The sequence below is a fragment of the Lepus europaeus genome, chromosome 19 (genome assembly GCF_033115175.1).
Source record: "Lepus europaeus isolate LE1 chromosome 19, mLepTim1.pri, whole genome shotgun sequence".
Classification (NCBI taxonomy): Eukaryota; Metazoa; Chordata; class Mammalia; order Lagomorpha; family Leporidae; genus Lepus; species Lepus europaeus.
The window spans coordinates 11,544,642-11,559,537 of NC_084845.1; the positions used below are offsets into that span (position 1 = coordinate 11,544,642).

General features: G+C 55.6%; 1 protein-coding gene across 1 annotated transcript; it reads left to right on the plus strand.

Annotated features, from left to right (window-relative positions):
• Positions 1-226: 226 nt before the first annotated feature.
• On the plus strand, positions 227-10,689 carry LOC133747997 (cytochrome P450 2B4-like). The gene is made up of 9 exons (XM_062176494.1): positions 227-569; positions 940-1,102; positions 1,182-1,331; positions 1,741-1,901; positions 2,844-3,020; positions 3,645-3,786; positions 4,551-4,738; positions 5,987-6,128; positions 10,405-10,689. The coding sequence occupies exons 1-9, from the start codon at positions 399-401 to the stop codon at positions 10,674-10,676; spliced, it is 1,566 nt and encodes a 521-aa protein (XP_062032478.1). The 5' UTR covers positions 227-398; the 3' UTR covers positions 10,677-10,689.
• Positions 10,690-14,896: the final 4,207 nt, after the last annotated feature.

Genomic DNA, 14,896 nt, shown 5'->3' on the forward strand with positions numbered 1-14,896 from the left:
AGGACCCTGACGGCCCTAGTCTTACCTCTCATGCTGGGATGCCACCTTGTGACAAAACTGGCCGAGCGCCCTCTTGGGGCGGAGCCACATCAACACAGCCTGCACACATTCTACCCTTTCCAGTGGGACAAGCTGGGCGGTCCAGGGCCCTGCCCGTGATGACACCGCCAGACCAGCAGGTGGCCAATGGGAAGGCGGCCCTGGGACTTAAGCCTGAGATGCTAAGCTCCTGGCTCCTGTGGCCCTGCCCCTTTGGGCCCCTGCAGCCTCTGGAGAGTCACCAGGAGCTCTGCCAGGTGGAGTCCTGGCAACCCAGCCCGCCAATCAGAAATCAACAAACCACAGAGCAGCCTGCCTTTTAAGAGGCGGCAGAGCTCAAGGCAGGCAGAGAGGGGACCATGGTGCTGTCCGCCTTCTCGCTGCTCCTGGTCCTCACTGGCCTCCTGCTCCTCTGGGCCGGGGGCCGCCCCGCCTCCCGGGGCCGCCTCCCACCGGGACCTTGGCCTCTGCCCCTCCTGGGGAACGTCCTGCAGATCCATCACAAGGGCTTTCTCCACTCCTTCCAGCGGGTGAGCTGGGGAAGGGGCGGGGGGAGGGAGACCCCCCCACACACACCTGGGGCCAAGCTGTGGGGGGAAACAGCAGAGCAGCTTCACCATTCTCCTCCTCTACCACCTGGCCCAAGAAGCCCACCGTGGAAGTTTCTGGAATGCAGGGGAGGCTGAAGTTTTGGAAGACTTGAGGTGTTGAGCTGTGGCCCCGGGGAGGGCAAGTGGGGTGGGTGGGAGTGTGCACTTATTTAAAGAGCAAGGAGGGGCCTTGGGAAAGCCGAGCGCCCCCACAGCCCGACAGGGCCGTGTGCGGGAGGCAGGCCCCTCGAAGGTGGAGCCAGGCCCAGGAGCTGAGTCCCTGGGCCAGCTCTGGATGCTCCCTCTGCAGCTGCGAGAGAAACACGGGGATGTCTTCACGGTGTACCTGGGCTCCCGGCCTGTGGTCGTCCTGTGCAGCTACCAGGCGGTGCGGGAGGCCCTGGTGGAGCAGGCTGAGGCTTTCTCTGGCAGGGGGTCTATTGCCATCACGGACGCCATCTTCCAGGGGACCGGTGAGTGGGGGCTGAGGGACAGGGCAGGGAGAGCAGGAGGAAGCACCCAGAGGTGCTCCCCTATACGCCTGTCCGTCAGGTGTGTTCTTCGCCAACGGGAAGCCTTGGAAAGTCCTCCGGCGGTTCTGTCTGGCCACCATGAAGGACTTGGGCATGGGGAGGCGCAGCATGGAGCAGAGAATCAAGGAAGAGGCGCGGTGCTTGGTGGAGGAGCTGCGGAAATCCCAGGGTGAGTCCCGGACGCTGGGGCTGGGGCGGGGAGAGGGAGCCCCAGGCTTGGGGAACGAGGGGGCTAGGGCAAGACAGGAAGAGAAAAAGAGGAGGAGGAGGGAGAGGGGGAGAGGCAGAGAGCGAGCCAGCTGAGGACTCACATAAAAAGAAAAAGATTTGGAAATGCAAAGGTCAGGATGGAAGGTGGCAGGGGAGACACAGCGTGTCCCGGGGTGGGGTGGGGGGCACAAGGACAGACTCGGGTGTGACAAGGGAGTGAACTTGGAAGAGACACAAACGCACAAACAAAGTCATTCCAGGTCAGAGCTGAGATGTGACGGTCAAGAGGCAGAGAAGCCGGGCCAGAGTGGCCAGGACAAGGCAGGGGCACCCAGACCCTCCTGGCACGGCGGCCCTCTCGCCCACAGAGGCCTACCTGGACCCCACCTCCCTCTTCCACGCCATCACGGCCAACGTCATCTGCTCCATGGTCTTCGGAGAGCGCTTCGATTACCAGGACCCAGCGTTCTTGCGGCTGCTGCAGCTGCTCAATGAAACCTTCATCCTTCTCAGCTCCTTCTACAGCCAGGTGAGGCCAGGGAGTCCAGGACGGGCCAGGATCGGGTGGGACTGCTTCCCGGCAGGGAGGTGTTGCGGGTCAGGTGCTCAGGGTCATCTCTCCCTCAGGTGGCCGCTGGTGCCAAGTGATTGCGGGAATCAGAAAACCAGGTCCCGTGTTTACGAGTTTACTGCTGCCCAGGGGAGCTTGCTGGCTTCCTTCCCCTCTCTCGGTCTCTCCCTCCCTCCCTCCCTCCCTCCACCTCTTCTATCTTTCTAAGATTTCTTTGTTTGAAAGTCAGAGATACAGAGCGACAGGACACACACACACACACATGCACACACATATCTTCCACAGGTTCACTCCCAGCTGGGCCAGACTGAAGCCAAGAGCCTGGAATCCCACCTGTTTCCCATGTGTGTGGCAGGGGCCCAAGCAATTAGGCCATCTTTTGCTGCTTTTCCAGGGGCGTTAGCAGGGAGCTGGATTGGAAGTGGAGCAGCTGGGACTTGACTCATGTGGGACACTGGCATCACAGATGGTGGCTTCACCCACTGTGCCACAACACTGGCCTCAGGGGAACTCCCTAAGTCCTGGTTAGTCACACACACTCATTCTTTCATCCACTCACACATGTCTCTGGGCTCCAAGACACACACGCCACCAGCTGAGGCGAGGCTGTGAGTCATATTGGTGGCGGGAATCAGGCCGTGGAGAAGGGTGGATGTTGACAGAAGAGACCTCGGTGATGCAAAGTGATCCATCCGGAAGATGCAGTTCTGTGCCTACCGCCGTGTGTGCGCCCGTGTGTGGGCGTGTGGGCGGCACAGTGCTCAAGGCTGCTGGGTGCCCTTTAGACACAGCTCTGCTGTGCCGTGCACAACCTCCAGGCCTTGCGTGGAAGCCCCAGACCCCCGGCACCATCCCAGAGAGGCAGGAACAGGTTCTGGAGCCTTGCCTGCCTCCCTCTAGGTGTTTGAGCTCCTGTCTGGCATCCTGAAGCACTTGCCCGGCCCCCACGCTCGTGTGGACCGCATCATTCAGGAACTGAAAGACTTTATCACCAAGAACATCGAGAAACACCGGGAGACCCTGGACCCCTGCTGCCCCCAGGACTTCATCGACTCCTTCCTACTCCGCATGGACAAGGCAAGGGCCGACTAGCCGGGCGCGGGGAGACATGGAGCTGGGCGCGCACTGACATGGCCTCTGACGTTTGGGTACAGGAGTGTTACCCATTGAATAGCTATCTGCTCCCATTGCTGCCTCTGCCTCCCCAGGAACTAACACTAAGTAGCGGTAACTAAGGAGTTAACATCTGCTGCTTCTCATTCTGATTGGTCAGAGGTGCTGATGGGTTAGGGGCAGATCTCTGTTCTCATTGGTCTGGCCAATGCTAGCCGGATTGTTCAGCCTCAGAGAGACGGCTGCAAGAGCCAATCAGGAGAGCAAAGAATCCAAAGCCAGAGGCCAAAGGAACCAAGGGTGTTTAATGAGCGCGGTACACAGCAACATTCAGACAACCCCAGGTGAGCTAAGGCGCAGACCGGTTAAGTGCCTTGCTCAACTGCACACAGCTAGGGAGGGCTTGGCTTAGATCCCGGAAGGGCGGCTCCAGAGCCCGCCCCTTTGCCGCCCTGTTGAAAAGAGGAGACGGGAGGGAAGGAAGAGGAGAAAGTGGGGCAGGGAACAGCCTCAGAACCGGGCAACCTGGGCCGGGCCGGGGAGACGCCGAGGTCGCCGCCCCCACCCCCACCCCACCCCACCCCGCAGGAGCGCTTCCTGCCCGAGAGCGAGTTCCACCACAAGAATCTCGTGCACACCGTGCTCTCGCTGTTCTTCGCGGGCACAGAGTCCTCCAGCACCACGCTCCGCTACGGGCTCCTGCTGCTCCTCAAGCACCCGGATGTCACCGGTGAGCTTGCGGCGCTGGGGACCGGAGGGCGCACGACGTCGGTGCCCTTGGCGGAGACCGACAGCCGCTGTCCTGCTCCGAGCCCTAGCCACTGCCCAAGCCCGCGAGGTCCACAAAGGTCCTCTGTGCCTGTGGCCTGGCTTGCAATTTCCAGGCCACCTGCGGGACTGCAAGGTGCCCTATGCCGCAGTTACACAGTCCACCAAAGCACGTGGCTCTCTGATAGAGTTTGGAGTTGACCAAGAACTTGACTATTTGGGGTGTCCTGCTGAACTGCAACAGATTTAGAAGCCCTTTGATGGACCCTTAGGCTGAGAGTCTGCAGACTGGCCTTGGAAAAACTCTCATCTCATTAAACCTCCCTGAATTAAACTCTCATCTCATCAAACCTCCATGAATTAAACGCCCCGAGCGGGGAAGTGATCTGTTCTAGCTCACAGAGCCAATCTGGGAGGAAAGGGTGCATTGCCAGCCCCAGACACAGCTCTTTATTAGTTAAGGGGGTGCCCTGAAGTGTTGCATGAATTTCCTCCCTGTGCACCCCTCTCATAACGAGCATGGAAGCCCCGGACACCACTTCCCCCCCAAAAGGAGCCGGTTCCCTTCTCCATGTTCTCATTGAGAAGGTGCTGCAGCCAGCACCTTTGTGGAGGGTGCACGAGACTCCCCCTCCAGTCGGCAGGGCCCTTTGTTGGTGCCCGTGGTGGAGTCCGTTGTGTCGGGCGTCTACTGATGTCCTCCTCCCCCGCCTGCCCCTTCCTTAGAGAAAGTCCAGGCGGAGATCGACAGGGTGATCGGCCCACAGCGTCCTCCTGCCCTAGAGGATCGGGCAAAGATGCCTTACACAGACGCCGTCATCCACGAGATCCAGAGATACAGTGACCTCACCCCCATAGGAATCCCCCACTCTGTCATCAAGGACACCCACTTCCGGGGATATCACCTGGTGAAGGTGAGGCCTGGACACGGGTGCTGGCTGCCTGTGGTCTTGTGCTGGTTCATGTCCTCAGGCACTGGACTACAGCAAAGATTTTTATTCCAGATTTCTAGAGGGGGAGGGAGATTTTGGAAATATACGCATGTCATCTCCTCTCTGCTCTGTCTTACGTTTTACTCTTATTTGATGATAGATTTTGTTTTGCTGGGAAAAGTACCACATACTTACTGAAATACATTGTAAGGTGGAGCTGACTTTTTTTTAAAAAAAAAATTTATTTGTTTAAAGGCAGAGTGACCAGAGAGGGAGATACATACATCCACACACACAGAGGGAGAGAGAGAGATCTTCCACCTGCTGGTTCACTTCCCAAATGTCTGCAACAGCCAAGGCTGGGCCAGGCTGAAGCCAGGAGCCAGGAGCTGCTTCTGAGTCTTCTACATGGCTGGCAGGGATCCAAGTGCTCAGGCCTCACCTGCCGCTGCCCGTGGTGTGCAACAGCAGGGAGCTGGGGTCAGGAGCTGAGCCCAGATCCACATCCAGGCGCTGTGATGTGGGATGTCGGCATCCTTGGCAGCAGCTCAGCCACCGAGGGACACGCCAGCTCTGCCTCTGGTTGTAACTCAGTCCCCTGCCCCGCCCTGCGTTTCCAAGTATGGATGTCCCCAGTCCCCAAAGCATCAGATTAGATTCTGGCCCCGGTGCGGCAGCCTCTGAAGAGTCAGGTGCAGAGGGAGCTCCGAGTTGATGGATTAGAGAGGAGATCAGAGCGTTTTGGGGAAGAGAGGTCAGAGTGTTTGGTAGGGTACCCAGAGGGCTTGGGACACAACTGTTAACCTGAAAAGTCAGCGTCAGTTCAGTATTGTAGCCAGCAAGCGTGGCGCTGCACAGCCGGTAGACATCATTGCCAGCCATGGATGTTGCATGGACAGATTCTTTTTTAAAAAAAATATTTATTAATTTATTTGAAAGTCAGAATTACAGAGAGAGAGAAAGAGAGGCAGAGAGAGAGAGAGAGAGAGAGGTTCTGCAGGTTCACTCCCCAATTGGCTGCAACAGCTGGAGCAGGGGCCCAATAACTTGGGCCATCCTCCACTGCTTCCCCAAGCCATAGCAGAGAGCTGGAGCAGAAGTGGAGCAGCCAGGACCAGAACCGGCATCCATATGCCTTACCCACTACACCACAGTGCCGGCCCCACACGAACAGATTTGCCCACTCCTTGTTGGTGCTATTCATGTCTTTCTGGCTTTGAAACCCTTCAGGGCACCGCTGTGTACCCCATCATGAGCTCTGTGCTCCATGACCCGCACCACTTCGAGAAGCCTGATGTCTTCTACCCCGGCCACTTCCTGGACGCGGAGGGCAACTTCAGGAAGCGGGAAGCCTTTGTCCCATTCTCCATGGGTGAGCCGTGCCCTGCCCTGCCCAATCGATCGCTTCTCTGCCTGGCTTTCCTCAAACACTGGGTGAACATTTAGGCAAAAGGTGGAGGTTCTGAGGGTGAGGAGAGAGACACAGTGTGTAAGGCCAAGGAAAGGGAGGAGAAGTAATGTAAGCTAAGCTGGTGATGGAGAGAGTGCAAGACACATGCATACACACGGGCACACTCACACATGCACACAAATAAACAGTGGCCCCTGGCCGGCGCCACGGCTCACTAGGCTAATCCTCCACCTGCAGCACTAGCACACCGGGTTCTAGTCCCGGTCGGGGCGCCGGATTCTGTCCCGGTTGCCCCTCTTCCAGGCCAGCTCTCTGCTGTGGCCCGGGAGTGCAGTGGAGGATGGCCCAGGTCCTTGGGCCCTGCACCCTCATGGGAGACCAGGATTAGCACCTGGCTCCTGGCTTCGAATCAGCATGGTGCACTGGCCGCAGCACACCAGCTGCAGCAGCCATTGGAGGGTGAACCAATGGCAAAAAGGAAGACCTTTCTCTCTGTCTCTCTCTCTCACTGTCCACTCTGCCTGTCAAAAAAAAAAAAAAAAAAGTGGCCCATGAATGAGCACCTGCTATGAGCCCAGAATTGGGAAATTTCACCCCAAGTAAAAATAAGTTTATCATTTTCCTATTTTTATGCAAACAAGAAAGTAGTTAAGTCAAAAGCGAACATCTCCTTTCACCACCCAGACCAGACCTATTGACACTTCAGAGGATTTTCGTGCTGTGTGCGCACACCCGCACTGACACTTGGCTCGAGAGACAACAGGTCTGTAGATGGGAGAGGTGAGAAGGAAGAGAGGAGACGGGGAAGGGAAACTCACAGAGGCTGGATTGATGTTGCTGCTGTTGGGAGACAATTGTTGCAATCTGAGCTGGGGCTCTGGGGAGGTCCTGCAGGAATGCAAGGCCCAGCCTAGAACACTCTCGATCCAGGAGTGTCAGGCCCCGTTTCGGTTATGTATCGAACATTTCAGCTTCTAACCCCTCACTTGAAACTTGTCATCTGCTAACATTTTCAGATCCCCTTGGATCTATTTTAATTTCTGTACATTGGCCCATGGGATGTCTTTTCTATCTCACCATGCTGTTTGAATGATCACACTTCTGTAGTATGTTCTGATGGTTCCCAGGGGCTGGTCTCCACCCGGCCCTTGCCTCTTCCGAACACTCAGTCTTTCCACAGCTCTTCTAAGATAGCTTATTCTTTCAGTTGCACTCGGGAACCATTTCGTCAAGGTCCCAAAAAGTCTCACTGGGATTTTATTGTTATTGGCATGAACTTAAACTTGGAGAGATATGATAATTTTACAAATTTGAGGTTCCGTGTGTTTCTTCATTGAGTCACTTCTCAGAATACTTGGTGGAGTTTCACACATTTGGTTAAATTTTATTTTTGCTCTGAAAGGCAAAGAGAAACACAGACAGAGCTTCCATTTGCTGATTCATGCCCCAAATGCCCACAGCAGCCAGGACTGCAGCCAGGGGCCAGGAGCTCCCTCTGGGTCTCCCACGCAGGTGGCAGGAACCCAGCTACTTGAGCCATCACCGCTGCTGCCCAGTGCGTACGTCCACAGGAAGCTGGAGTCGGGAGCCAGAGCCAGGAACCGAATGCACATGTTGGGGTATGGGAGGAAGGTGCCTTAGTCACCAAGCTAAACACCCACCCTGCCTTTAGGTTTATTATTATTATTATTATTTGAAAGGCAGGGTGAGAGAGAGAGAGAGAGAGAGAGAGAGAGAGATCTTCCATCTGCTGGTTCACTCCCCAGATGGCCGCAAGGACAAGGCTGAGCCAGGCTGAAGTCAGGAGCCAGGAGCTTCTTTCCAGTCTCCCATGCAGGTACAAGGACCCAAGCACTTGGGCCATCTTCCACTGCCTTCCCAGGTGCATTAGCAGGGAGCTGGATCAGAAGGAGAGCAGTCGGGACTCTAACCAGTGCCCATGTGGGATGCCGGCATTGCAGGCAGAGGCTTAGCCTACTACGACACCACAGCGCCAGCCCCCTCTGACAGTTTTTAATGGATTCCCTTGGGGCTTCCAGATAACTGATGTTAGCATCTGCAAACTCCGTTGTGACCCAGTTCTCGTCGGTGAATCCATGTGCTTTGTTCCCCCTAGCATCGTGGGCTGGCTTCTCTAGAATTATGTGAACCAATCTCATCTTGTTCCTGACATTAAGGAACATAAGCCTTCAGTGTTCTCTGTAAGGCTTGAAGAGGGGATACAAGGGAAACATTTGTAGAAAATGCACATTGATGGCTGGTGCCCTGGCTCAATAGGCTAATCCTCTGCCTGCGGTGCCAGCACCCCGGGTTCTAATCCTGGTCAGGGCGCCGGATTCTGTCCCGGTTGCTCCTCTTCCAGGCCAGCTCTCTGCTGTAGCCAGGGAAGGCAGTGGAGGATGGCCCAAGTGTTGGGCCCTGCACCCAAATGGGAGACCGGGGGAGGCACCTGGCTCCTGACTTTGGATCGGCGCAGCGCGCCGGCTGCAGCAGCCATTGGGGGAGGGGGTGAACCAACAGAAAAGGAAGACCTTTCTCTCTGTCTCTCTCTCTCTCTCTCTCTCTCTCTCTCTCTCTCTCACTGTCTAACTCTGCCTGTCAAAAAAATGCCTGTGCATTGTCTTTTAATTACATCTCCCTCTTAGTTTGTGGCCCTTCTACCACATATTTTCTCAATTTTAAACCAACTTAAGGAACGATCCACCTCCTCTGTCTTACAAGGTTCTTCGTTTTCAAATCTCAATCAGGGTGCTGAAGTGCGGTGCAGCTGTTACGACGCTGCTTGGATGCGTGCAACCCATATTGAGTCCTGGGTTCAAGTCCTGGTTCTATTTTCCATTCCAGCTTCCTGCTGCTGTGCACCCTTGGGGCAACAGGCTCAATGTCCATGGGTCCCTGCCACCCATGCGAGGAGGTCCAGGCTGAGATCTGGGCTCCTGACTTCAGCTCGGCCCGGTCCTGGCTGTTGTAGGCATTTGGGAAGTGAACCAGTAGACAGAAGGAAGACCTCTGTTAAGTTGTATTTCTCTTTGGCCTATTAAAAATACAGTAGTGCCGAATCATGCATTCTGTGATGCTGCAGTCAGAGGGTCCAGGATTTGGGCTGGGACCTTGCCCCAGGCCCTGTAGGAAGTCATGGCCTGTGTTAGTTGGGGCAGGCCAGGCTTGATAAACAACCTGACCCCAAAGTGAATTCACGCACAGGCACCGTGTCCACGCCAGGCCAGCAGGGGGACTGTGCTCACCACGGTCAGGGGGAGACGCTGTGCCGACACGAGCAGAAACAGGAACAGCACGGCACACGCTGGTTAGCTCCAAGCAAGTCCCTCCCTGCTCAGTGCTGCAGGCACATGTAGTGATCCAGAGCTGTGCTGCGAAGACCTGTGGTGAGGCCAGGGTTTGCCTTCCTTTGAGCTGCAGCTCTCCAGGTTCCCTCCCTTCCTATTGAGATCCCAGGCTGTTCCCCTGGTCCTGCCACACAGACCCAGGCCTGTGCTGAAGATGACGGTGGGGACTGAGGGCTCCACCCAGATGGGACACTGGAAGGATCAGAGTAGGGGATGTAAGACGCAGAGTTCCAGGGGGGAGGTGGGCAGAGGGGCCATCCAAGCATGTTGAATAAGCCTGAGGTGGCCACTGGCCAATCAGAGCTGACCCTGTCTGTGGTGCTGAAACTGGATCTGGGAGGCTACTGGGTTGGCTGTGAGGAGGGCCTTGGAGTCCGGGGAAGGTGTCAGGACAGCCAGAGCAGGGGGCATGCAGCAGTGCTGAGCCACAGCTGAGCACCAGCTCCTTTGGAAGCACCTGAGTGTTCTCAGGACCAGGACCAGTTCCTGTGCCTGCCTGTCAGTTGTCGAAGGGGCTGGAGGTCTCGGTTCCCCTCTGCCTTCCTCCCACTGCTCCCCATTCCAGGGCACACTAGCAGGCTGTCTCCCTGTTTTCACATCATCTCATCAACTGGCTTAGCTGATAACATACTTAGTCAAAGACACACAGAGAAAGACAGAGGATGCAAGAGAGACAAAGACTGGACTGGGAGAGGAGACGGCCGGGAGGAGGGGAGACAGGGACACGCACACACTCATCTCGTTTGTGTTGAGGACAAGGATCCCATCCAAAGAATGTCGGATGTAAATCTATGCAGATGAGCATGCAAATGTCCTGGGGTGGGCGGAGCAACGGGGTTCTCTCCAAGTGCTCCCCGCAGTAACAGCACCACCCTCCCCGACACCCCCAGGAAAACGCATCTGTCTGGGCGAGAGCCTGGCCCGCTCCGAGCTCTTCCTCTTCTTCACCTCAATGCTGCAGAACTTCTCCTTGGGCTGCCCGAAAGCCCCAGAAGACATCGACCTCACGCCCCGGGTGAACGGGCTTGGAAAGCTGCCCCCTGTGTTCCAGCTCCGCTTCCTGGTGCGCCAGAGGGGGGACAAAGGGACACAGAGCCCCTCGCCTCTGCAGGCCTCTGAGCTCCCCCTGCCCACTGGCTCCTGTGGGAAGTCCTGTCTGTAGTCTCTCCTCCACTCTTCCTGCTGCAGTCTCCATTTATCCCCTCGTGGCTTTGATGGGTGGCCGAGGATCAAACCTCAGGGTTTCAGGGCCAATAAATGCCTTCAACAACTTAAGGTTAGCACCATGAGGGACACGGGACAGCAGCGGCACAATCAGGCTCTGCCTCCCGCCCTCATCCCCGCCCCACTCGGTGGGAGTGAGCCAGCGGATGGAACACCTCGCTCTCTCTGCCCCTGCCTCTCTGTAACTCTCTCCCTTTCTAATAAATTGGTACATCTGGAAAGAAGGAGAGGTTGAGGCAATGGAACGTTTGTGAAGGTGGGGGTGGGAGGCTCCACCGGCTGTTCGGAACATTCATCTCTGGCCACAGTGATCACTGCCCAGGTGATGTCAGCCTGAGGCTGGACAGAGCTGCTGGGCGGGTGTTCTTGTAGAGTCCTCTGGGGGAGCTGGCGGTAAGGTGGTGGTTCGGGTTGCGTTCTGTGAGCCTCCCGTCAGGCAATCACAAGAACTCTGTCTTCACATCCTCCTGGCTGCATTTTTTATTATTTTTTAATCAAGGCGAGCACAGGTGACTCGGGTTTGATTCTGATAACTTTGACCTTGCAAAGCATTTTTGTCACCTCAAAAGGAGGGCCCCTTTGTCACTCTCCCTGGGGCCCTGTGACTACTAGTCAGTCAACTTCTGTCTCTAAGGATTTGCCTGTGCTGGAAGTGTCGTGCACATGGATTATGTGAAGTATAAATGGAGTCATGTGCCTTCCCTTAGCTCCGTGTTCTCAAGGCTTACGCACACAGGAGCCTGTGTCAGCACAGCCCTCCTTTTCATGGCTGAATAGTACTCCACTGTATGGCCAAAGCTCTCTGTGCCATGATGGACAGCTGGGTTGTCTCCACCTTCTGACTATCATGAATAAAGCAGCTCTCAATGTCCGTGTCCGAGGTTGCCTGCCTTTGTTTCACTCGTCATGGGGCTAACGGGGGGAAGGTGGTCTTTGGCCTGCACCTGCTACCTGAAGTTCCGAGGAACAGATTAAAAAAAAAAAAAAAGACCATAGTCCAGCAGGAAAATAGGTGAGGGCTAGAACTAATAAAGACAGGAAGAGATGTTCAGCTTCGCTCATATAGAGTACATTTTAAGGTAGCCGCAACGTTATTAGAACTACAGTAGTCCGTGATTCCGATCAGTTTGCTTGGCGAAGATTGAAAACCCAGTCTGAGAGCAGCTTGGCCTGTATTTGCAGCAATGCTGCTACACACCGGCAATTCTTAGTCCTTAACCAGAGCCATGGCCCACAAGGCAAGACTCGCGGGGTGTCACGGAGACGGTGGTCTCCCCCGTCAGCCCCGTGCCCGCATGCTCTCCTGACCATGCCCAGGGTGTTTCATCGGGGAGGGAGACACAGACAGACCCTGCCCCTGGGGGGATGGGTGTGGCAATAGGGGCCTCTGGACAGCCAGAGTAACCGCCCCACTGCCCTTGCCTCTTTCTCCGCCTCAACCCAAGGCAGGTGCAGTCCTTGGTAGGTCCTGGTGCTCAGCTGCGAGTGGGTCTCAGGCATTGGGGCCTTAGAAGGCCTGAGCTACACCTTCATGGTGGGGGAAGGGGTCTTGAGGTCACACATGCAGCTAAAGAAGGTTCCCTTGGGGGCCCAGCGCTGTGGTGCAGCAGGTAAAGGTGCCGCCTTCAGCGCCGGCATCCCATCTGGGCGCCGGTTCTAGTCCTGGCTGCTCCACTTCTGATCCAGCTCTCTACTGTGGCCTGGGAAAGCAGGGGAAGATGGCCCAAGTGCTTGGGCTCCTGTACCCGCGTGGGAGACCTGAAAGAAGCTCCTGGCTCCTGGCTTGGGCCTGGCCTACCCTGGCTGTGTGGCCACGTGGAGAGTGAGCCAGCGGATGGAAGAGTTCTCTCTCCTTCTCCCTTTGTAACTCTGCTTTTCAAATAAATAAAATAAATCTTTTTTATTTTTTAAGAAGGCTCCTTCTCTTCCCTGTTGGGCTAAAAGCAGCAGAATTTAGGTTCACCGGGAGGAGGTGGCCCAATGGAGTCATGAGGCGCTGTGGTTGGGAGGTGGAAGCTTGGTCCCCAGGGTGGTGTTGGGGTGCTGGGACCTTTAAGAGGCTTGGTGAAAGGTGATGAGGTTGTGGGGCTGCACCCTCATGGCTGTCTCCTGGGAGTCAGCGCGGCCCTGGGCCTCGGTCCAGATTCACTGCTCTCCTCTGCGGTGCAGTACGTGGGCTGGACCCTGTGCAGGTCACTGGCGGTGCAGACAAAGGCCAGAGTTAGCGTCTGCAACTCCTCCGCAAATTAGGTGGGGGTCTTCTGACCTAAGTCAGTCATGGAAAGAGAGCCTTGTCCTCTCACTGTCCTGGCGTCCCTGTTGGTCACCTCTCAGAGGACAGAGCTTATTTGCTTACTTCCTGCAGTAAATGGCGAAGAAAAGAGAATCACAAAGTAAATGGTGTGTGTGTGTGTGTGCTGGCCCCGGAGCTAGGAGTATGAGTGTGGCTACAGGCAGGGGGTTTCCCACAGAGACAGCAAGGGTGGTAGGGGGTCGCAGGAAGGCAGAGCTCACCGCACGGGAAACAGACGCCTCACTGGGTGACGACGCATGTGGTGGGGACCCTGCAGGAGCAAAGCGGCTGATGGTGCAGAGGGCAAAAGCAAGAGAGGTTGGCAATGTCCAGAGTCCACGGTCAGATGGCGACAGAAACGAGTGACCCTCTGCGCACTGTGCGGCCAAGATCAAGTCCCAGCTGCTGCCACAAACTTGAAGGACCAAAAGGTGTCCACCTGCACTGCATCATCCAGCTCCCTGCTGTGGCCTGGGAAAGCAGTAGAAGATGGTCCAAGTCCTCGGGCCCCTGCCCCCACACGGGAGACCTGGAAGAAGCTCCCGGCTGCTGGCTTCATCCTGGCCCAGCCCTGGTCATTGCAGTCATCCGGGGAGTGAACCAATGGATGGAAGACCTCTCTCTCTCACTCTCTCTCCCTCTCCCTCTCCCTCTCTCTCTGCAAATCTACCTTTCAAATAAATAAAGCAAATCTTTAAAAAATAAAAAACTTTCTGGCCGATGTCCAGGTGGGCTTCCAGCGCCCCCTTGAGGCTTGTGGCTGGCTCATAGCTGATGCTGTGGGGTGGGATCCAGGTTCTCGTCTCCAGCGTAAGAGGGAATTCAAGAGTGAGACACAGGTGAAGGACAGCGGAGGAGAAAGACTTCATTACATGCAAAGGGAAAGCACACGCTCAGTAAGGAGCGCAGGCAGGCTCAAGATGGGCGGCACTCAGCAAGGTTTGGGGCCGTCCTTTTACAGGATCTGGGGGCACAGGGGGTGGTGCTGGGGTGGGGGTTTCCTGAATATTGAAGGAGGGTGGAGTTTTGCGTGGAGCTTGAGTACCACCCATTTCTGTGCCCTTTTTTGGAAATCTCCACAGTGTCATGGCATCAGGGGCATGATGGGAGCAGGAGTGTTGGCTGGGGTAACTTTAGGTCAGTGCAAGGACATGGCTGGCAGCCATATTGGACATTTTAGCCACCACCGGTTCTAGCTGATGAAACCTCAGAAGCTGGGGTTTTCCACAGCATGGGGGGTGGGGTTTGAGAGGTGGCCTTGTGGCTCCACCATGGGCAGGGCGGCAGCACGGGCAGGGCCGTGGGGAGCTGCTGGCAAACCTCAGCTCCTCCTGCCACCTCCCTGCCTACCTCACTGCCTCCTGGTGCATTAGCAGGAAACTGGATTGGAAGCAGAGGAGCTGGGATGTGAACCAGACACTCCAGAATGGGATGTGGGCGTCCCCAGCAACAGCTTAACCCACTGTCCCACAACAGCCACCCCTTCAATCACTTTTTTTTTTTAAATGTACAAAGTGCTTTCTAATTTCAAAAGAATTTTTCACAATGTTAATTTTTCCAAATCCTTTTCAGCATATCAAGTATTTCAAAAAAAATTAAGCATGTCAAATTTTAAAATTAAATGTAAAACACACAAAGCTGTTTACAAATAGTTGGCCATTTACAAATTACGTTAGCAATTAGAGCATCACTTAATGCTAGGGCTATTTCCGGGAAATGCGTCGTTAGGTGACGCTGTCGTATGCAAACGTCACAGAGTACACGTACACAAAGCTACATGGTCAGGGCTCTGCTGAGTGACGGAATCTTATAATTGCACAGAAAACCTTGTCATTGGAACGTCACGACGGGACACATGATGGTAG

Excerpts from the sequence above, each read along its gene's own strand:
- LOC133747997 (XM_062176494.1), top strand. The coding sequence starts at position 399 with ATGGTGCTGTCCGCCTTCTCGCTGCTCCTGGTCCTCACTGGCCTCCTG. Across the intron at positions 1,902-2,843 it reads TCAGCTCCTTCTACAGCCAG|GTGTTTGAGCTCCTGTCTGG; the intron begins GTGAGGCCAGGG and ends GCCTCCCTCTAG. Across the intron at positions 3,021-3,644 it reads TCCTACTCCGCATGGACAAG|GAGCGCTTCCTGCCCGAGAG; the intron begins GCAAGGGCCGAC and ends CCCACCCCGCAG.